Source organism: Pseudopodoces humilis, chromosome 1 (genome assembly GCF_049639895.1).
Source record: "Pseudopodoces humilis isolate 2021_Gansu_Grassland_sample_001 chromosome 1, ASM4963989v1, whole genome shotgun sequence".
NCBI classification, from domain to species: Eukaryota; Metazoa; Chordata; class Aves; order Passeriformes; family Paridae; genus Pseudopodoces; species Pseudopodoces humilis.
Window position 1 is genome coordinate 39,105,455 of NC_142200.1, and position 23,799 is coordinate 39,129,253.

General features: G+C 39.4%; 1 protein-coding gene across 1 annotated transcript; it reads right to left on the bottom strand.

Annotated features, from left to right (window-relative positions):
• Window positions 1-21,365: 21,365 nt before the first annotated feature.
• Window positions 21,366-22,997, bottom strand: NPBWR1 (neuropeptides B and W receptor 1). Its single transcript, XM_005517427.2, has 2 exons — window positions 22,808-22,997; window positions 21,366-22,393 (listed from the first exon to the last, which is right to left on the bottom strand). The coding sequence occupies exon 2, from the start codon at window positions 22,347-22,349 to the stop codon at window positions 21,366-21,368; it is 984 nt and encodes a 327-aa protein (XP_005517484.2). The 5' UTR covers window positions 22,350-22,393; window positions 22,808-22,997.
• Between the last annotated feature and the right edge of the window lie 802 nt (window positions 22,998-23,799).

A 23,799-nucleotide genomic window follows, 5' to 3' on the forward strand; every position in this document is an offset into this window, starting at 1 on the left:
GTGCTTTATTTGGGATCCACTTTCCTATTACTACTATACAAGGAAGGAACATATGTGCAAAAATAAAATGAGACAAGGTCATACTTGTACTTTCTTAACATGTTCATTCTTCTTTGTGAAAGGGAACAATTTTTCCATCTCTTGTAAGGAGTTGACAGACAGTTTTCCTGGTTAAAAAACCAAAAGCAACCAAGAAATTGTTCAATTAAATTTTATTAACATTAATAAAAGTAAAATAATAAAACAATATTAAAAATAATAATTTAAATGTAAATTTAAATTTTTTTTTTAACAATTTTGGGGATTTCCTGAAGTATATGGGTAAGTCCCATTACTTTAAATCAAAATAAAACCAAAATCTTTGTCAGGAACAACTTTTAATCCCCAGTTTTGGAGGTTTGGTCCAGCTGGTTACTGTTTCAGATGCAAAATTCTCACGTCACCTACATGAAAGAAAGTATGTAATTACAGTTCATCCTATGGTATGAGAAAATATCTCAAAGGCACTGGTGTTTTTAAGTGTTTGGCCACTAATTATGCAGAGAAAATATCTTTTTCAGAGAGGAATGCTTGTAAATACATGGCTTCACAGTATTTTAAATATACTGAGGTAAAATGAAATTTTGGGGACTCAACTTGTTATTGTTCTCTTTAAGAAGTCAGAAATGTTACATAGTTTTGGAACAAAAATAAGAGAGAAAACAAGAATTATTGATTAATGATTCATTAAACTTATGAACAGTTACAGAACCCTTCATATGCCAAATGTTTCTTCATAGGTCAAATTCTGCTGATCTTTAGAGAAGACCCCAGCTGAAATTGAAAATCTCAGGGAAGGATGCTCAGAATTTGCAGGCAAAAGACTCACTTGTTGAGTACTGTGGGCAGTGTTGAAACCTGTCAAGTTTTTATGACATGCCATAAAATGAATATACAGTAGTGGATAGCTTTGCTATTTTAGTCACAGAAAATCTGTTGTTCATTGCCATAAACTTGCAAAAAAATGCTGAAGCTGTGGAAGAACTTCTTTAAAGCTCAGTGAAACTTATAAGTCATAGGTGAGAGTTTTGAGCCTGAATTTTCCATATAGGTCACCAATAGAATTACTTAATTATATTTATTGTGAAATTTCAGCATGTAAATAGTGGTGGCTTTGTGGGGTTTTATTGGGTTTTTTTTGGTTTTTTTTGTTGTTGTTTTTCTTGGTAATGTAAGGGATAATTTTCCAAAAGAGTGTAGCAGTTCACAGATATTACAGATATGATAATCTATCACTTCTGCTGTCTTGTGTTGCCGACAAGCTTTGTTGGTGTGAAAAAGGCCTTATAGTTACATATTTTTCTCTGTTAAATTTAATTTTTTTTTCTTTTTTGATGCCTATTGGTAGTTCATACTTGAAAACATCAATGAATAGAAACGCCAGCTGTCTGTACCTCTGTCATATTTCTTCTCTGATAATATTTAGTGGTAACAGAGTAAATGAGATTTTATTTGCGGTTAAAGCAGAGGTGACTTGGAGGTGCTTTCAGAGACAGATTTAAAATGTGAAGCTTTAAAGTATTAAATGTTTCCAGCATTTCACATCCTGACTCTTGGTAGTCTGTGAGGAATTCCTGTGAAGGCAGAAGACCTAATTGCTCCCATTTTGGGTTCATAGTTCTTGCATTACATGCTGTGACAGCAGTCCTTGCTGCTTGCCATGGAAGGGAGTTGAAGCCAGCCTCATGGATTTCCTTGGTGATGAGCAGGTGTGCAATCAAGCTGCCAGGACATCCACCCTGAAGTGGTGGCACTGTCAGTCTTACACTTTCAAGAAGGGATAAATCTAACACACAGCTGAACTGTTCATCATATTGTGCGTCCCATTAATGGACGTGAAGCTCAGGAGTGGCCATCTCCAATACTAAAGGTGGAATGATTCCTTTCTGGCAGAACAACTTGGTCATCAATAATCATGGTAAATGTTTTCACCTTTCCTCACTTTTCTCACAGCTGGAGAACTCAGAGCTTGTATGAGCTGGGATGAAAGTTACCAGCATATATGAAGCACATCCAGGGTGTAAGGGAACTCAGTGTGGGACACACGTGTTCTAAAGGGTAGCATAAAGACTCCTGTGAGTAACTTGTGCAGAGCAATAATGTAAGCTGAGAAAATTCTAGGGTTTCTTGTTTGTTTGTTTGTTTGTTTTTTTCTGTAGATAACATGATACTATCTACCTCCACAGCAGCATGATTTCGATGTGTGTGGAGTTCCTAGGAGGAACCTGAGAAAATGTGGAGTTTCTGGGGGCTGGAAGGCTTCTTGCTTTGGAAATGTGTGAAAAACTGTAGGGAGAAACATTTTCCTAGAACCCATTTCAATCTGACAATATGCGTCTCATTTCTTTGCTGCTTCAGAAAAGAGTTGTGCAAATGGGTGGTAGAGGAGAAACTTGTCTTTAAATGACACGTATGTTCATATATAACCATGAATTTACATATATCTCTCATACAAAGGGGTTGCACTGGCAAAATCCAACAGTTCTAAAACCATCTTTCATGAAATGGTGACTTGAAAACAAGCAATTAAAAATTCTCCAACCTCCTGTCTCTGACACGTGTCTGTCCCTTCTAACAGGGAGAAGACAGACTTCTCTGTCAGAAGGGGCAGACACTTGTCAGAGACAAGTGAGACTGACCTGCTGGCTTTCCAGCAAGAATGAAATCAAGGGTTTGGGCTTTGCAGTGATTTTCTGGGAGTTTTGATTCCCCCATATGGAGGAGAGGTTTGCTTTAAAATAAAGAGGGAAGGATGTGGAGAGCAAACACAGGGAGCAGATCCTTTAGGAACGACTTTGTACAGGGTCACCCAATGGTGAGATGTATTGGGATATCTCTCTCAGAGGTACTTCTCTGATCTTCCCTGGCAATTCATGCCACAAATATCAGAAGTAACATGAGGTCCAGTTTCTGGGAGTGCATCAAGCTTGGGGTGCCTTTGTGCAGCTGTGTGCCCATGTTTGTTGGTATATGTGTCTATGAACCATGACACACATCCAATACCTGGAAGAAAAACAGAGATGCCAAATAAAACATCACCTCTGTCCAGGAAAAGACAGCAGTAATTCTAGAGATCTGGAGGTGATGTGTATCCCATCTTTTCACGTTCCATTCATCATAGTCCTTGGTAGGTCCTATGGTATAGGTTTAAAATGCTCAGTGTGAAGAATTGGGACAATGGCACTCCTACTTTTATTTGAGGCTTGTTGCCAAATACCTAATAAAAAGCCCTAGGGCATTGGCAAGCTGATTATGCAATTTTACTATGAATTCTGAGATGTGTGGGCCCTGGACTCTGCTGCTATTTGAATTAGTTCTCCCACTCTTACGCAGGAAGACATTCTTCCATTAAAGGAGATAAATTTTCCCAAACTGATGAATTGGCACTCAGCATTGATCCTCAGAAAAAAATATGATGTTGCAGTAAAGGGCATACTGCTGAAGAATGTGTGTGTGCTGGGAACATAATTCTCTCAGATCAGATGTAGGAATTTCTGGGCTGGAGTATCTGTAACAACATTTTTCCTGATTTGTGGCCATTTCCACCTGGCATATAGGAGCTGTCTGCTACTTGTCTTGTCCCTTGATCAGGGAAGAAACATGACAATATGGATCATACGTATTTCGTGGGTACTGTACAGGCACTTGGTTTGGGTCTTGACTTGGATCGTCCATGCCCTCTGTGCTGCTGCCAGAGTAATTCATGAAGCTGGGACCTGTGCAGGCCTTTGATGAGTCACATACAGGTTTGTCCTTTTCCCAGTCTGCCCAACCAAGTCCATCCTTTGCCTCCTTTGTTGGGAACTGAGGTTGTTACTACTCACTGAGCTGAGCTAGCAGGTTGCTCCTTTGGCTAGGGCTAGCAGTCTCACATGGAACATCCTGGAAAGCACCATCTTTTGCCACTCCTCAGGGAAGTGATGTGACTGGCATATCCTTTGATTTGAGGAGTTTCCCCAGAGGTATCTCTTAGATACCAGTCTTTTGCCAAGACCTGAGTTTTTCTAGGAGAAACTGTGGCTCGTTTGGCTCCAAACTGAGTGGACATGCTAGCAGACACCCTGCTGCACTACTTCCTTTCCACAGGCAAAATGGAACTCCACCTATCTTGTGCTCTGCTAAAATTGCAGACTCCTACAACTTACAGGCAAAGTTGATCCCACATCACTTGTGCAGTGGGTGGCATGACCCAGTCTTGCTCCATTTTGCTCGACAAGTGAAGTATTCCTTGAATCCACACAACACTTCCCACCCACAAGGACTAACCCCTACCCAACCAACATGCAAACATGGAAGACCTTCTGCCTGAGCCTGTGATCTGTTATCCTCTCTGTCCTCAGCTCCAGTCCTGCACATTATTTCTGTAGGCTGTGTGTGTAGCAGTCCTTTGGACAGCACCCAAGGAGCACTTGCAGCACATACTCTTACCCTGCTTGTTCCATTATCCTTTTTATTTTAGTCTTGTCAGGGGGCCTTAATGTCACACACAAAGATGAAGAGATATGGTGTCCCAACTTGCACCATGAGCAAATCCCACTGCATGATGGAAATATAAACTGGAAAATCCTCCATATAACATTTAACACCTATGCATTGGTGGTGTGTTTCATGGAGTCCTCAGACTTACAATACTTTTGTGATGACAAAAGGATCCTGGACCGTATGATCATTGAACTTGGCTGGTTGCACTTAATCTAGTTCCTCCTTAAACTCCTTCCACTAGGCTGCTGGATGAATGTGTGCCACAGTGGAAGAAAGTGTCTGCCTCCTTGGTGATTTTGAAAAAAATTAATTATGTAGGTAGCATCAGCAGAGATTGCGGATTTGTGTGTTGTAAAGTGTGGCAGCTCCATGTCAGTGAGACAGATTAAGCATTCCCTTCTTCTCAAAGGCTTATGCAAGTGTCCTCATCCCATCTCCTGTTTATTGCCTGATCTGAGGGTGAATGTTTCAGCAGATTTCTTGTAGCATTAGATATGTAAAGGCCAACTACAGCAATAATGGACATAAAGTCTCCTAAAAATCCAGCTTAAGGCCTGCTCAAGTTCTCTGCAAAGACATCAATAAGACTTGCTAAAAAGCTATTGAGGAGCCTCTTCAAATTTATGAGTGTGGTGGAACAACTAAGTCCCACTGAGACAGATTTATCACATGATCAGGTTATTGGTATATGCAAAAGATGCAGGGTTCTTTCCTTCTCTTTTAATGTTGTGGTAACACTGAAACATCTCCATTTATTAATCTCTATCTTTGCCTGGATTTCAGAAAATGTACTTATAAAAATATGAATATGTTATCTAATCCACAAAAAGCTGAAATTTATTTTATTATCTGACAGTTAAGCCTGCAAAAACTTTGAGTCTGGAAACATTAAATTCACTCATCTTCAATGCAGTTAGTTCAATTTGCCTGTCAAACTTGAACAATTATTTTCCTTGCAGAGTTAAACATCCTCTTTTATCCCTCCTTTGAATTTCAGTAAAAAAAAAGATGCTCTCCTCTTTCTGTGATTTTTGTGTAAATGCATTAATGCAAATTAAACTGTAATTTTAACTCAGAGCTGTCTTTCAGTGCCACTGAAATAGGTAACACTCGACAACACCCCATGGATTTTAGTTGTTTTGAAATTTTTTGTTGTGCATAGAATCTATTTGTTTTACTCTTCATAGCTTGTCTACATGTCACATTTAGTGGAAAGTAGACTAAATGTAAATTGCATTAATATTTGTTTTTTCCAAGTTTTTGTAAACAAAATTATACAATGCTTCACAATACCACCAGAGAGACTTTCAGGACTATTTTAATCATGATTTTACCCTTATGTTCTGGTTTATAAACAGCTTTTCTAATCTCCTTAAATGCAAAAGATATATATATATATATATATATATGTAAATGTCACATTTAAAACCAGATTGTGTGCATTGGCTGGGACAGGCACATATTTAACATTTATCTATTGGCTTGAATCCAAAAGCTCACTTAAATTACTCATGTGCTTATGACTGGATCAGTGTTTAGTGGTTTGGGGCCTAAGAAGACAAGGCTTTCTTTTTCCAGTCCTGAACTTACAATGCTTCCTTATGTTTTATAACTCCGAAAGTTTTGTCATGAAATGTAATTTACCTTGTAATTCCTTCTTTTTCCTTTTCAGGGAAGCAGAACAGAGAGAGTGGTAAAAAACCCAGCAACGTAGAGAGAATTAAGAGGGAGGTAAATTACTAACAAAAAAATACCCTTTTTGCTGGTTAGGAAACATTCTTGTCAGTTTGAAGGGGAAAAGAAGACAAAGAAGAAGGCACAGGTTCTGGTCAGGTTCTCCCAACATCCCTGTATGGGGCTGTTCACCCAACCTAGAGAATTGCAGAGTAACACATCTTGATTTTTCCAGTTTACTCCATCCATCTGTACCATGCCATTAAAAAGCTTTGCGTTGCAAATGACTTCTGAAGTGGTTTTTCAGCAAGTGTTAAGTGTGTTTTAGTTTTAAGAAAGTAAAATAAAACCCAGGAACAATTGATGGAGTCCCTTAACTTTTCTTTCTCTCCTACAGCTCTTCTGATAGACTCAGAGTTATATTTGCATTATTTTTCTTCAAATTTATTAAACAATGTAGGAATATTTTGAACTCCGAAGGATGAGAGAAATGTAAAGGCTGGATCTCATTGTGTACCTTGTTATTTGAAAGCCCCTGTCATATTTTGCTCCCTTTCCTCTCTTATTTCCTTTTCCTGCATGGCTTCTTCTCAGATAGCTAACTTTGAGATGGAGACATCTATGCTCAGTGCCTTCTTAGAGAGCTAGTAGAGTTGAAATTTTGCCCAAACATCTTTGCTTACACATGGGAATAAATTCTTAATGCTATGTCAAGGTGCAAAACGGGAGGGATGTGACTCTTTTATTGTCAGGTTACACAAGTTCAAAAAAATTAGCAAATGAAAGTTAAATAATGTATATATGGATGTAATCTATAATTCCTCCCTATTTTTGTAGCCATGCTGATAGTTTCCATAGCAACTTGCCTAGAATTTGGAAGGAGATGCACAGCCTACAGGAGGGAGAAGGCAGAAAGGTGATGGGGCTTGCAATTTTTTTTTTCTCCACATTTTTTTCACTGTTTGATCATCTCTGTCACCTGAAATACAGGGCAGGAAATACTGCTGACTCTTCTCAGGCTTTTAATTCTTCCCTTTTCCCTCTAGTCTGTAGTGTATGAAAATGTCTTACCCCTGTATCACTGTCACTTAGGTTAGACTGTGGACACTCCACTGGCACCAGGGTGTCCTGGTGCCCCTTCCTGTCCCGTTCCTGGACAAACTCCAAAGACTCTTAAGAGGTGGAACTCCAGCCACCAGCATATCCAAAGGATTGGGCAGCAGCTGACACCAAAGCAGCAATATTTGGGGCTTCATCTGTACTTAATGGTAGTTATCCCCTTTGTCACACAAGCCAGGGAGAGGGAGGAGTGGGTGAACAGCAGAGGGGAGGTGAAAGCAGAGCAAGGTTTGAGCACTGCAAGTGTACACAAGCAAGATGGCAGAAAGTGTTTGCCAGATAATGGGATGATTTTATTTCTGTGGTCTGACTTTAACCATACTGATTAGCCATTGAAGAAAACTGAGTGTTAAAGGCAGGAATTCAAAAACACGGCCCCTTAAAGAAAAAGAAACATTGCCATGACTAACTAAATAACTTACTCCCCTGCTGTAGGGTGTCCACATTCTTATTTAGAAAAGAACACCATTTCCAAACAGGGATCACTTGGCAGCTCTGATACACAGGCTTTCCTCTCTATATAAAATTTGGTTAAGAGGGGTTTTTTCCCTCCTGCTCATATTAGCTGGGTTTCAATAGTGTTCATTTTGAACTTAATTCTGATGGATTTTGGTTTTAGTTTTTAGGTGGAAACTGCCAACCAAACGCACTGCTGAAGCTTTCAAAAGAGAGATTTTCTAACTTTCAAAAACAAGCTAGAAAAAAAAATATAAAAATAAAAAAATCCTTCCTGGAGGTAATTTGAGAAATGGTAATGTCTTCATGCCAGCTGCTGCTGATCATCATGAGGTTAAAAATGACCTAGTACTTTTTAAAAAACAGAAATTATGAGCTTTGGAATGTTACATTTGTATCTCGCATAACATGATCTGCAAGGTGCAAAGAACAAGCTGGAAATACTCATGTGAATGGAGAGAGTGATTGTGTCTTTATCCATTTGTCTTGTTTGCAAGACTGATGTTTCAGGGTGGGCAATACAATGCAAAGTAGCCTGCACCCTTGCTGATGTTAAAAGCTTTCACCAGAGACTAATCATTATATCTCAGTCTGAAAACTCATCAATGGTACCACCTGTGCTACAAGAAAAATTAGAATCAGCTGTAGTGCAGTAAAATGAATTTGAGGATATATATGACCGTAGATAAATGTATGGCTTGAATCTGATATGACAAAATCCTTTAAAAATACTGCTGTCCTCTTGAGACAGCTGTGAACTTAAACTACTGAGGAATTGAGTAAATGGCATTCTCCATTAACTCTTCAGTGTTTATATTCTCGGCTTAGCAGTTTTTTTTCTCAGAACCTGATGCTGATGTACCTGCATGAGGAGATTATTTTACACTTCTGCTATCTGAGATATTGCAAAGGACTCAGGTAGCATCAAAAAGTGAAGATTCTAAAAGGTAGAAGAGCAGCTCGAAGGAAGATTTTTTTTTTCCTATTAAGCATATGGGAGCTCATAGTGTACATGTGAAATTCAGTTGCTAAAGAGTTACAGATCAATGTAATACATATAAAAAACTAATGCTTTAATTCCTGCCAAGGCTCCCTCAGAAGGCAAACTATTTCCATTTAAAATAAGGACATTATTTTGTGTATTTAGATAATCTCTTTTTCATTGAGATACTGTCATTTTGTGACGTATGTCAATATGTGTCATTACAGAACTATTGATAGGATTACTGGTGTAATCTATAGGACCGCATAACTGTGGGATGATATATCTGGGTGAAACTAAATATATGCAATGCCTGTATCCTACAAATCATTATTAGAATGTCAATAATATTTACTTTGAATAAGGCAGAATCAGTTCTTTCCTAAAGAAAAACTGTTTCCCCATCTGCTTGGATAAAATGCTGTCTCTTGGAAGCTTCAATGAGAAAATATTTCTTCTTGAAGGTGAACACCTTAATATAAATTGTGAGTAATCTACCTCTAATAGCCATGATGTGACCTGAAATGTCTTTCTGACAGTGCGAAGATTATTTTTCCTTCTTAGGGTTTTTGATGACTAGATGACTCCTCGGCTTGTACTTCAAAAAAGTACAGTTAAAGACATTTCCATCTTCAGCTCAGCTAAAGCACATTGCCAGAATCTGGTCACTGTATTTTCAGTTAGGCAGAATTCCCCGCTGAGGAGTTGGTTCACAGAGGATGGCAAAAAAAAAGCAACCTCAAAATTTGGACAGACCTTGATCAAAGCATGTTAACAGACCTTTTCTATTTTTAACTTCTACTTTGCCAATCCTGAACAACACCTCTGCTTTGAAATGTACTTCTTCACAGTAGTTATAATTTTACAACACATTCTGCATTAGAATTTTGGCATGAATGTCTCCATTCTCACCTCATTGCCTTTTGAGTCGATATCTCTCATAAGAGGAGAGGGATGATAAAAATTACCTGTTAGATCACATGCTCAGAATTATTTTTTGTTTCTGTTATTTCTCCAGTTTAGCATATTTTAAAAGTTCCTGATCTGTGCAGAAAGAAAAAGATCCTTCACTATTTGACTAGGATTTTAATGATAAATAGAAAAGTGTGTAACAGAGGTTCAGATGGCAAAGTTTTTCTACTTTAGAGAGTTCAGAAAGACAATTTGCAGAAAGATAATAAAGTGTTCCTAGCTGTTTCACAGTATTGTGTCCTGAAAGGGCTTTTGAGAGGATGTTGCTTTGGAGACAGAAGCAGAAATGTGTGTATATATACATATACATATACACACAATACCAATACATGCCTCATTTTTATGAAAATTCCTATTTATTACAATTTGCTTATTTTGCATACAGATGACTCAATAGGCTGTATGTATATACACTTCTGTTGTGTCTTTTTCAAAGCCAATGTTCCCCTTGATAACTTCTGCAAAGACCTGGCTTCTGCTGTTACTTTGTGAGACCTTTTGCAAAGTGAAGAAAATAATGTGCTCACTCTTGTATTTTTCCACAGAGAAATTATTCTGTCCCTGCAACGTGTCTTTGTTGTATCCATTAGTGGTTCAAGCTTGTTGTTCAGACCAGGTGCTGCCTGTCATGCTTATGTTGGTGAAAATGTATTGACAAACAGTACCTGAGGTATGATGTGCTACATGGTTCTTTTATCTCTGTTACTGTGTAGGCAAACAGCCAGAAAAAAAAAAAAATTGCTTTTACAAAGCAATGCCTTGTCAGAGGCAGTTGGAAATACTTTGTTAAAGTGACTTCCTAGTGAGTGCAGATTTGTTGAGAATGGATTTCTGCATTCAAACATGACAGCTGCAGTGAAAACAAGGTCTTGGATACAAATCAAGCTCTGGTTAGATTGGGAAACATCCAGTTGCAAGACAGGAGATCATTAGTTTTGTGGTAGATAGACAAGGTCTTTGGTGTTGAGGATCCTCAGGGAGGCTTTTTATCACATCCCTACTGCAGGCCCTCTCTGCTTTAAGCTTTGCACAGGTAACTGAAGGAGACTGCAAAGTGCTCCTCAACTGCACGACTTTCCTTGCAGTTAAGGCTTTTTAAACAATGCATCATTTATTCACTGAAAGGAACAAAGAGAGCATGAAAGGACAGAACCAAGGACTCCTATTTGGGGTTTTGTCCTTGCTTTTTGCTTATGCTCATCATCCTTCCTACAGCAAATGCCTTCCTGTTGCTCCCTGTTTCTCTGAAGAGTTGATTTTTCCCCCCTGATATTAAGTGATAGAAAGAGCCTTACTCTGGCTGTGGTGAAGTAGCTGCTTCCAGATAAATATTGCCAAGGTTTGCATGTATAATTTCAAAGACCTGGGGGCTATTTTATTTGGTTGTGGTTTTCTTCTCATCAAAACTACACTTGACTCCAAGCAGTGGAATACACTGAAGAGCTCTGATTTAATTTTCATTGAGCTAAAATGCTCTAGGAGGTTTTCATATACTTACTCTATTTAAAATAAAGTTATTATGTAAGAGCTTATTGCTGAATATAAACAGTTTCTGGAAACTTTTTCCCTTGAAAAACAAATAGTGAAGGTCTATAAAAATCTTCATTTTGGAGAACCTTCTCTTGTTATGAAAGAAAGAAATAAATTATCTAAGATGAAGCAATATTTAAAACAAGGGGGAAGGAAATGGAAAGCTTATTAGAAAATTTATAATCATACTTCTAGCACTTTGTAATTACACAGTGCATAAATTTCTCAGACACTTGCGATTACTTTTTATTTTTGTAAGTAGAGTTCCAAATATGTAGAAAATTAATTTTTAGCCATAGTTTTCTACTTAGCATATTGTAGTTACAGTTCTACAGATACAACATGCAATAAAAACATAAAACCTGACAATCAGATTTTTTTTGTTTAATAATAGTAAACTATTGCCAGGTTAAATCTTATGTTAGAAAGTAAATTAAAATGGAGTTAAAAACTTTATAATTTAATTTTGGAGCAATTGAATTAACATACTATGTTATAATACATATATAATGTACTATGAAACAGTGTTGAAGACACAGTTTTTGGGCCTATTCATTGCAGTAAAATTGCTGGGAAAGTCCTTGGAAATTTTATGTAAGATTTGGATGTTTTTCATTAGTTTAGTAAATTATTTAGATTGGCTGACTCCTTGTACATATTAGTATTACAGTTTTTGGTGTTTAACCACATCTTTAGTACATAAAATTATTTATTTTTTGTTCTACAATCTCAAAGAAAGGAAATTATATTATTAAGTCCATAATTTCCTCATTTAGTGTCACAAATTGCTTCATTTATTTATATGTTTAGCAGTGATTTACACATACATACAATTATAGCATCTGGTAATTTGACTATTGTATGTTGAGGAGGTTTATAACCCTTGTCTGAGAATTGCATTGGGTTCCTTAGACAGGAACTCCCAGCATGGGAGCATCTGAGAGCCATTGTTCTCCCCATTCCTATTAATATCAGCTACCTTGGGTGAGATTCTGCTGACCCAAGAAGTTGCTGCAAGATGTTTTACTGAGTACAAACACATTTAAACAACAAATGAAGCAGTTACTTGCTTATGTCACATTTTCTTTTTCCATCCTCTAAGAGTTAACATTGCTAACTACAGTAGGGCCTATTAGAGTGATTTCTCCATTGGTTCCACAGTCATATTCTGGTTTGACTTGGTTTAAGTGTTCTAAGTTATTTATGCTAGGATTAATTTAGCTAGGTGGCACTTCTTGATGTGTTTTTGATTTTAGTGTATTTCCACTAAGAGTCAGCAGAACTCTTCATCACACTGAGAAAGTTAGCCAGCAGGGTTGAAGTTTGTTCTGAGTTTTTTGGGAATAGCAGTTTTTGAGAAGTTTAACATTTTAGTATTCTCTTTAGCACATATAACCTCTGCAAATAATTAAGCATATCAGAGAAGTACTAAAACTTAGGAAGAAAGGAAAAATCACCATAATATTTTGAATCTTTTCCTTTTAATACTTCAGTGCTCCTTAGAAGATGGGTTTGGTGAGGTTTTTAGGTCTGGGTTTGGTTTTTTGAAATGGTATCTCTAAAAATGAGAGCTAGGTGCTTTCTCTATTTGTAATAAGTTTACGTATTTAGTTGTCCAGATTTCCCATCACATGTTGCAGCACCACAAACCAACAATGATCTATCACACTAGGTCTTGCTGATAGTAGAGTAGCTTTAGCTCATCACAGAGAACAAATGCCAAACTCTAAGGCTCATCAAATATGAAGACAATAGCTTCCATAGGTACCTAATATAAATCACATGATGGTTTTATATAGCATACTGCTGCTATGTCACTATGCCAACCACAACCCAGCCTTGTTATTTCTTTAGCTGAAGATCCATTTTGTAACTCAGATTCAGCAAATGAAGCATAAATGCCCACGTGCAATTTTTCAGCTTCAGTGTTGAGGTGAATATAATACAGAAGTGAAAAATACACCTTGGGAAATACATGTGTCTCCTGAGACAAGGAGGGAAGCAGGCTCATGGTCCTTTCAGTGCTCCAGGAGACCACTGTCCCCAGAAAAGTAAAGTCTCTTAGCTTGCAAATTCTCTTGCACAGCTCTTAATTTTCTGTAGGCAGGTAAATGTCTACCACAATAACCCAGACTAGTTAGGATCTCGGTGCTGCCACAGTATCAGCAGTAAATAACAACAATCTACCAACACCTCCACTCTTTTAACATTTTCTCGCTGATTTGAGTTGGCCTCAGTAGGCAGGGATGCAATGCAGAAGGAAAACACCTCAGGGCTAGAGCTGAGGAGTGCTTACCCATCAGGTGCCAGGTGGTGTAGCCCAGATTTCCTCCCACAGGGACCTGCTGCCACACGGGCATGTTCTGTGTCTTCCATCCAGTAAGAAACATAAATATACACTGCAGTATTGGAGGGGACTGTAGCAACACAGATAATATTCTATAATATTCTATAATATTCTATATTCTGTAATATTCTATAGAGACTTCTTACACTGTTGCCTATTCATTTATGAAAATCATAATAACTCTATCCAACCCATTGCACTACTTACAGATCCTGAGAATTCTGCCAGATATTTAAATTATTAAGCTACTTGCTCCTTATTAGAATCAAATAGCTCTTCTTTTCCTTAATAAACACCTTAAAAACTAGAATATTTTGGACATATCTTCTCAAAAGAAAATCCCCAGTTTTGTTTAAGCACTTGAGAGTTTTGGTTAAGAATCTCTTCCCTTACTGATCTGTCTAGCGTCTGAATGTAAAGTTTGAATCTGGGACCATAAAGGAAGTTTAATCTAGGTTTAACCCAAACTACTCCTATGATTTCAGCATACTTTGTTCAACCAACACCTGTTAAAAAGTACTAATCTCCATTTAAAAAAAAAAAAAGGTATAAGGATTCATGCTACTTTATATATATATTTCACAATAGAATAAACTATTTTTTTTTTTTTGTTTCTGCTTGGTAATTTGTATTATCCTTTAACACAATGTCCATAGCAACTCTCAGGAACATTTTTTTTTTAGTATTTAACTCTGGTTTAGGAAAACAGCGATGGCTTCTCAGTGAAGAGCTAGTGCCATCTTGGGGCTGAAAGCTGAAAGGAGGGGAAGTGTCCAAAATAATAAATACAATCTGGGGATATTAAGAACCAAGGACAGGAAAAAGGCAAATGGGGGAAAAAAATTCCAGCTAATGAAAATAGTGTGAAGCACAGTGCAGAGACACACAAATCCTTGTCTGGGGGCAGCTGGAGCTCCACAGGGCTGCCCTGGCTTGAGGAATGGTGTGGGGCAGAGCTGGCCTCTGCAAGCTGACACAGCCTCTGCTTTATGTCAGTGACACCTGCCCAGCCCAAACCAGTCCCTCTGGGGGGGTGATTGACTGGAAATGGGAATTGCAGGACCTGCTGTGTCCTCAGCTGCATCCAGACATCATTCTTTTCCGTAAGAATTCTGACTGTACACTGGAAGTGAGTGCTTCCAAAGATGCTTCCAAAAGAAACAGAAAAATGGCAAGCAGGTTTAGGATCACGCCTGTAGAAAATTCTGACCTTTATTTTATTTTATTATAATTCTGTTTATTGTAGAATAATGGATTTGAATAAAATTTGAGGAAAAGACACCTTACATAGAAAACTGCATACTTAGTGTCGGGCATGACAGCAGAAATTCGTTTCCACTCGGTACATTTGCTGAATAATTTGTCTTTGAACTCCCTCTGGTGGTGGAAAGATTTTGTAAGTAGAAAAATATTTTGGAAGCATTTGTGGAGCTTCAAATAGTAATAAGTTGGTGGTTTGTGAGTCTTCTTCAGACTCCCTAAAGATGATTATGAATAAAGACGGGGGAAATGGAAAATAAATAAAACTTACGCAGAAATTAATTTGTTTTTCTTTTACTTTGTAAAGCAGAAAAAAAGTTGCCTTGTGTTGCAATCATGCTTTAAATTGGCAAAACAATGTAAAAGTTTTGTTCTGTTGAGAAAGAAAGTTTTTTTTATCATCCACAGTGTAACTATTTTGGAGCAGAAAGAAGCCAAAGAAGCCAAGGGGGCTGGGGACCACTGTAAGTGGGATGTGTTTGTCTGAAAGATCCTCACTGACACTGGTGAGCACTTAGCCCTCAGACAGGGTTAAGACCAGAATTATTCCCCGTCATGATTGGGCTGCTCATGTAAGAAGCTTTTTATCATAATGAGCAAAATAATCAGTCTCTTTTAATGCTAACTGGTCCACTTTGCACATGTGAACACACAGGACATTTGCCACCTGCAAGTTGTGCTGTGTGTGTTAGACAACAATGTCGGTGCTAGACTAAATAAATGTTGGTCTGTTATATTCAAGCCTATAAACTGCTGCTTCATCTGCTGTCTGCACTGGATAGGATAGAAGATAAAAGGATAGAAGATCCTTTTATCTCTTTGATTAGTCAGCACTTAATTTAATTATGTTTCATTTTTAAGATTTTGAATGCCGCGTCATTGAATGGGGCCTCATGGGAATAGTGTCTGGAAAAGGAATGTTTACTGTATTGCCAGGATCTGAAAATTCCAAAACTTCTGACCTCTTAGAGAAAAACTCCATCTGCTCAAATATAACTAGGAAAAATTAGTGTACTCTTCATTTAAGATAAAATCCTTATGATAAAAATATTGCTAAAAAACTTATTTTGGCATATTACAAGAAAAATGTTGAGGATTTTGCTCTCAAATGTTTTATTATTAAAAAAAAATATATTTTTCATTGATAAAAAAGGAGCAGGAACTGGAAATATTCAGAAACTGGAAACAGGAGTGAAGATCAACATCAGCTTTGGGTTTGGGGCAGCTGGCTCAACAGTGCAGTTGCTGGGAAAGTATGCAGGGTGATTTTTAAATACAACTTATAGAAAACTTGTGATCCTGATGGAATATCTGCTTTGCCAGATGTCTTTAACCAGAGCTCCCAGGATGTGTCTCAGCCACCAAGGGGCACATGGACTCGGGTTCCTGGCTGAAGGGATGTTTGACAGCCACACACAGTGTTACCCTCTGTGTCTCTAAAGTTTCCTATATAGAGACTATAGCAAGACGTTAATGAAAAGCAGTGCATGTCCTTTAGAAGTCAAGGCATTGAGAAGATCTGGTGCTGACAGTCTGCCACAAGCTGGAGGCCTGGTTCTGTTTAATCACAATTTTTTGGAATGTAAGAAGCTGAATAGTGACTTAAACAGAAAAAAAAAAAAAAAAAAGAAGATACTGTTCCCTCCTGTCTTGACTTATGAAGATTTACTGCAATCAAACCAGCAAATACCTGTTGTCATCCTTTGTGTTTCTCCAAGGCTCATACCCTTCTGGGTCCCAGAACTTGTCCCATCCCTGCTTCCTGCAGAGGAAGGGATCAGGCATTATACAGGTGTATGCTCCTCATATCCAACTCACCACAGTCCTGAGAGTACAGCCCTGTCTACTCTTTCCACCTTGTTCCCCTGCAAGTATCCCCTCTCCTCTCCCACAAAAAAAAAATAAAATAAAAATTGCTGCATGCTTTTAAGAAGTGGCCAACAGTTCAAAATACTGAATTTAACAGCAGTCAGAGTGGTACAAACAGAGGGGAAGGATGAGGCATAAGTAGCCAGAATTTAATTTATTAATATAATCTGTTTTTTTATTTTCTCTGCTTTCCCTCTGGAAGTCTATAGCAAATATCTGCAATATCATTTGCAAGTTATAGTTATGTTGTGGGGAAAATGAATTCATTTTTATTTTATTCCTTTCCATATACATTAAATAGTTCCATATATAAAAAATACTTCCTTACAGCAACTCTACTGTCTCACAATGTGACATTGTTAAATTTTATTATAGCTGGTTAAACACAGGCTGAACAGGGGCACAAATTCCTCCTCCAGGAAAAAAAAAAAGAAAAAGAAAAAAAGCTTAAGGAGAGCAAATTAATTTTTATATTATCACCTATTGCTGCTCTGGGATCTGAAGTTCAGTTCTGTGCAACACCAAGTGTCTTGGGTTGCAATGCAAGGTGTAACCAAAAGTATGTATTCTATTGCCATCTGTTAAAACCAGGTGTGGCAGTGTTCTTTATCTCTTCCATGACCCATCTCCCTCCAGGGGGATCTCTTCTGTTAATGGGCCATTGAGTCTCACTGCATGACTGATAAAATTACATCATCCCATTGGGAGATGCTCCACCCAGGGGGAGGAGCCAAGCAGTCCTACCTGGATGTAATCTGAGACTCGGAACACCACAGGCAGCCTTTCCCACTGTATTTCTGGAGGAGAGATACTGGACCCATCTACACCACCACTGGACCTTCAGAGGAAAACTACACCCTTCTATAGGATCATTGATTCAACAGAACCACATCTGTCACTCCAGGAGGACTGCATTTAATCAGCCAACAGGGTGTCAGGTTGTATTCTCCCTCTGTCAGTGGTTTTTGTGTTGGTTTTCTTTTTTTTGTACTACTGCATTTTTATTTTAATTTCCTTAGTACAGAACTATTATTCCTATTCCCATATCTTTGTCTGAGAGCACCTTGATTTCAAGATTATGTTATTCCTATTCCCATATCTTTGTCTGAGAGCACCTTGATTTCAAGATTATGTTATTTCAGAAGGGAGGGAGGGTGGTTTACAATTTTATTTATTTCAAGGGAGGTTTCTGCCTCCCTTAGCAGACACCTGTCTTTTCAAATCAAGACACCAAGTTGTCCTTCCAGAGCAGCAGTGTTGAAAATTGAACCTCTCCCTCTCCTGCTGAAAGCTGGTTTGGGTCACATTTAGGCTCTGCCAGGATGTTCTGTCTCCCGAACAAAACAGGCATGTGCTGAGAGAAGAACAAGAGTTTTGTGTTTTCGTATTGAAGCTCTTCAAGATGGGACTTTACTTGGAACTCAGGGCCCTTTCCAGGCTCAACTTTGTCCTCCAGGTGTTTGCCAGTCTGCAATGCCTACAGTGTGAAAGGCCCCCAGACATGCCACAGACACTGCAGACAGCACAGCTGCGCAAGGTGGGGGCTGCCCAATGCCTGAAATTGAGCTGAGCACCCCTGTCAGAGCTGGGATGTTGCTCAAGCCTCAGCCTGCTCTGTGACCAGCAGCCCTGGGAAAACTCCAGGCATTTGGAGGAACAGTGAATTCTTCTCAGATGTTCACCCTGCTATAAGGAACAGGTAAGATGTGGCTTCAGAATGAGGAGGAGTTTAGGGAAGTGTGATATCACCACATACTCTGCTTGCATTTTTATGATTCTAATACTTAAAAGATAAAGAGTCCAAAACACTTTGAAGTGAAATTTGCTAATAGATAATTTTTCTCATATTTTTCCCTTTGGAAAACAAAAAGTGAGTATGGGGAATACAATGAAATGAAACATTGACTAAGAAGAAAGGCTATATATTTAAAATATATACATACATACATATATAATTATACATATATAAATTTTAAAATGCTTTCCCATTTCCAGAGAAATACAAAGATTTGAAAGAAATACAAAGATTTTAAAGAACCCTCTCCACACTGATCTATAATAGAATCCATTAAAATAAAATAAAATGTTATAAAATAATCTTTAAGATACGATTAAAAATAATCTTTCTAATCTACATTAGAAAGTTGTTTATTTATTTAAGAACTTGAACCAGATTAGATTGTTCAGGAGCAAACAATTAAAATTTTGGTATTCAAATACAGATAAAAATGGAATACAAATAAGACTGTTCTTATAACTTACTGTTACTACCAGTCAGCATCTTAGAAATGCATTTGATGTATAGGTACAGAGTAGGTTTTTCAGAAATACAACAAGCTACCAAAGTTTTAATGATATTTGTGGGGTAAACAGAAACCCTGACAGGTGATGAGACAAATGTAGCTGCATAGCAGCATGACCAAAACTCTTAGGTGGTCATTATTACAATGTCCAAATCTGTGCCACTAAGGTGACTGTTTGACAGGGAATTTTATTTCACTGCCACTCATCAGTTTTCAGGGAAGGATCACAACCAATAAGGACACAATGGTGCTGCACATGTATTTTCTGAGAATAGAACAATTTACTTTTTAAGCTGTATGTAGTGTTTAAGCAAATGATTTTGTTGTGAAGATGAGGACTAAAGAATGCAAGAGAGGGTGTGTGTGTGTAGCAGCAGCCTAAAGACAGAGTAATTTTGCTGCTTGGTCTGTATAGACTAAAATCTCTCTCCATGGCAAGTGACTGATCACCAGGCAGCTGGTGGGAAAAGCTAATTACCTTTCATTTCAGGCAGAAAGATAAAGTGTGAGACACTGGTTCTTGAGGCACATATTTTTCTATGCAATTTGGAAATGGGTACTCCACTCCTTTTGAGCTTGCTCTTTCAAATGCCAGCTTCTGTGTCTGATGGAAGTCAGATCATGCACCCCCCAGTGACACAGAACAACACTGTCATTCCCCAAGGGAGTCCTTCCATTTCCATAACAGCTAGACTGGGTGTTGAACTTAGCACTGACTGCCTCAGGGAATATTAATGTCTTATAAGAAGAAATTATTTGTCAACCCAGTTATATGTTATTATGAAGTATCAGGCATACATAATTGATAAAATCTGTGAGTAAAATTTTTATTTGAAGTTTCTGTGTGAGGATTTAGCACAATAAACTTTCCATATGCCTGTGGCAGAACTTTAAACTGCAGCAGTGGGAAAGGATCTGGTGCAAGATCTCCCAGGAGCAGCCTGCATGTGCCATACAAATCCTTATGCACCTCCTGAAAGCCGTCATAACCTCCTGTGTAAGTGGAAATGCAAATCCTTAACTGCATCTCCCTATCTCTCTGTATTCAGTGGAGGGGAAAATATTTAACAAAAATTATGTTGCACTGATTAAGCATCTGCTGCAGGGAAGTGCAGTGAAAACCACTAAGATGAGAAATATCAAGTGATTGCAAATATTTTCTCAACATTTTTATAGTTTTCCTTAGAGGGCTAAATGAGATGAGACAGGAGGAAAAAACCTCTTCATGAAGTGTTTGGATATGTGACTTCTTGTGAAACTTTCATTTACCCTCTCCTCCTTCAGGCAAAATTAACCTATCTTTTGGGTATTTAAAAAAAAAAAATAAAATTCACTTCTTCTTAAGAGAAATATCAATAAATCTTACCAAAAAGTGTAAGTATGTGAGAGATAGTTTAAAAGCAGCCTAACCAATGCAAGTTATTTGTGAAGGGAAGAAGTCAGGATATTCCCCATGTTTCAGAAGGATCTTTTCAAACCTTTAAAAGGTAACTGGTTGTAAGAATACCCTCTGATTCTATTATAATGGACCACAAACTAAATATCTGTAAGTGCAACAGCCCAAAAACACATGACAAATAATAATCGCCACTTCTGATATAAACAAAAGCTGCAATTTTTTGCAAACTACAATGACCAAGTGCACTGTTTAGCTATTTTCTGCAACAAGTGGCTCCAAACTCATATCTGTCTTTTATTCACTAGGGAGGGCTTGCTCTTTCTTCTTTAAGTTCAGACTGATATCTCTCTTACGTGTTATAATGGACTTTTACTACCTTTTCTTACTCTCCTGTAAAATGAAATGAGCTCAATACCTTTGTTTATTCCTTATCCTTTGGAGTTGTTGTTAAGTTTGCAAGTCTTTGATAAGCAGGTCCTGTAGGTAGGAAAGTGTCTGAGGTATTATTAAGCAAGACACTTGGTGACACACTTTTATTGAGCTTTACAAATCACTGATGATTGAGACAGTCGTGCAGCTTGAGTTCACAAAGCAATGCCTTTAAAAGGGAAAAGGGGCCTGTGGCAGCTCTGTGAGCATCAAATCCAGGTCAGAAAGAGCATTAGAGAGAAGGAATTAAAAAAAAAAAAAAACAGGCAACAACCAACAACAAATAAACTAACAAAAAAACCCAGGGCAAGGAAAGCAGTGTTAAGGACAGGAATGCAGGGCAGTTGAGAAAGATCCACCCGGCCCCAGTTCATGCATTGGGTAGTGAGACAACCTTAAGCCCTGTGGGAGACTGGAGAGAAAGCACTGTCTGGGCTGGGGTCTCCCAGGAAAAGCAGGTGACTGTGAGAGGGACACAGGACAGGACAGAGGGCTGGGTCGGCTTTATGAGGTGCTTCTCGGATCTATCAGTTTGCGAAAGCTCCTCCGGAAGCTGTCATCCAGAAATGCGTACAGGAAAGGGTTGAAGCAGCTGTTGGCATAGCTTAGGCTGGTGATGAAATAGGAAATGCCAATGACGAGTGGAGTTTGTGGGATGTCCGTGATGAGGGCCACCACTGTGCTAAGGTGAAAGGGTGTCCAGCAGAACAGGCACACACCCAGGATAGCGACCACCATCAGTGTCACCTTTTTTTTGGCTTTGTCCAGAGCTTTTGCATTGCAGTGGAGCTGCAAATGTCTCAGTCTGCACAGCATGGTGGTGTACAGGGTGCAGATGGTGGACACTGGGATGACAAAGCCTAAAATGAGGGTGTAGATCCTACTGCCTTTCCACCACACACTCTCAGGGTGGGGGAACACAAAGACGCACTGGGAGCGCCCCTGCTCCTTGTGTATCTTAGCAAAGACGGTGAAGGGCAGGATGATGATGGTGACAAAGGACCAGACGCAGAGGCTCACAATCTTGGCTGCTCGGTAGGTGCGACAGGACACCTTCCTGGACTCGGTGGTGGCCACCACAACGAGGTAGCGGTCAATGCTCATGATGGTGAGGAAGTAGATGCTGGAGAAAGTATTGTATTGGTCTATAGAGATGATGAGCTTGCACATTAACTCCCCGAAGGGCCACTGCAGCAGCAGGTAGTCAGCAATGTTGATGGGCAGCACCAAGGTGAAGAGTTCATCAGCAATGGCCAGGTTGAGGATGAAGATGTTGGTGACTGTTTTCATCTTTGGTGCTTTGAGGATTACATAGATGACAGCAGTGTTGCCTGTCAGTCCCACGGCACAGATGACTGAGTAGATGATAGGCACTGTGATGTAGTACCTGGGGCTTAGTGGAGTAGTGGACATATTCAGACTCCCATGTCCCATCCCAGTGCAGTCTGCACATGAGGAATTTATTTCAGGCAGGGAGGAATTCTCCATGGCTAGAGGAGAGGATGGAGAGGCTCAGTGGTGGTGAGGATGACCTGAAAATGAGGAGAAATAGGTGAGACCTCTGCTCTTTGCAAGGCTGTCTCTTCTGGCACGTCCAGCCGCCAAAATCTCACATATGCTGCCACCCTGATGGGAGCAAAGGAAGATCACAAGGGGCTTATCCAGCAGCCAAGTGCCCCAGAGGCTGCTCCTTCCCTCCCCCCACATCGTGGGAGCGCCGTGCGGGGACAGCACTCGGACTCCCCCGAAGTGACCAGCCACCCCGGGCTGACAGCGCTCGCCTGGGAGCCCAGAGGTCCGACCCGGTCGCCTTCCTCGCCGGCATTCGGGGGAGCGTCGGGGTTCCTGCTCCAGCCGGTGCCCTCGGTGTGCTCCCCAAAAAACAAAACGCACCCTCCTTCCCGGCTGGACAGAGCGCTGTGAAGGGGGAACAAGGATGCACTGACCTCTTCCAGCCCGGCTGCGGCTCCCGGAGGGGCGGGATGCGGCGCTGGGTCCGTGCAGGAGGGATGTGCCGGCGCCGCTCTTTTGCTCGATCCTGGGAGTTACAGCCGTGTCCGTCTCGATCTGGGCAGCAAGAAAGAGGCAACGCGAACAGCAGAGAGGATGGTTTAAAAGTCGGAAGCTGGAGCATTGCAGAGATTTGTGCGATTACCTGAAGTCACATCACTTCCCGCGGTCTGGCGGCGCAGCAATAGGGAGAAAGGTCCCAGCTGTAGGTGGCATCTGCTGGTCGCGCTGGGTCTGAGAGCTCAGTATTCAGTGCTTGCCTGGCCCCGGGACTGTCCCGGAGCGGGGCGTGGACAGCGTGATGCTGAACATGATGTCTGTTAGATATAGTTATTGCAGGGGGGTTGGACTAGATGGCCTTTGAGTTCCCTTCCAGCACAAACTAATCTATGATTCTGGGATCTTGCCAGGAAAAGGCATTTTTCATGGGATGTGGGACTCAGAGGCAGGATGGATGTGCAGCAGTCCCTCTGCTTCTGCCTGACGCTTTGACTCCTTCATGCTGTGCTAGTGATAAACTGGAATATAACCCTGGGAAGGCAATCTTTTTTAAGAGGGCAGTTCAGAGCTCCTGGGTTTTTTCCCCAAAAAGTACATGGTATAAAATCTAACTTTAGTTTCATTTTTGTTGTCTTTTCAATGAGAGAATTCTGTGGGCTTGTAATACATTCGACAAAATTTCTGCATCTCTAAAATTGGAAGTGTGAGCAACTTTTTTTTTTTTTTTTTTTTTTTAATGCTAATAGCAGGACTGACCACATACATTTTCAATAATTACTAATGAATTACTTATAGCATAATAAATTCATCTTTTGGCAAACTGTCATTACTGTTTATTATCTGTAAGCTAGTACCATGGGGAACGATAAACACAGCCTGGCTCTCATTGTCCCATATTATGATGCATAATTACCTAGATCAGCAGGAT

What these genes read in the sequence shown, in the direction of transcription:
- NPBWR1 (XM_005517427.2), bottom strand. Translation starts at nt 22,349, where the DNA reads ATGGAGAATTCCTCCCTGCCTGAAATAAATTCCTCATGTGCAGACTGC.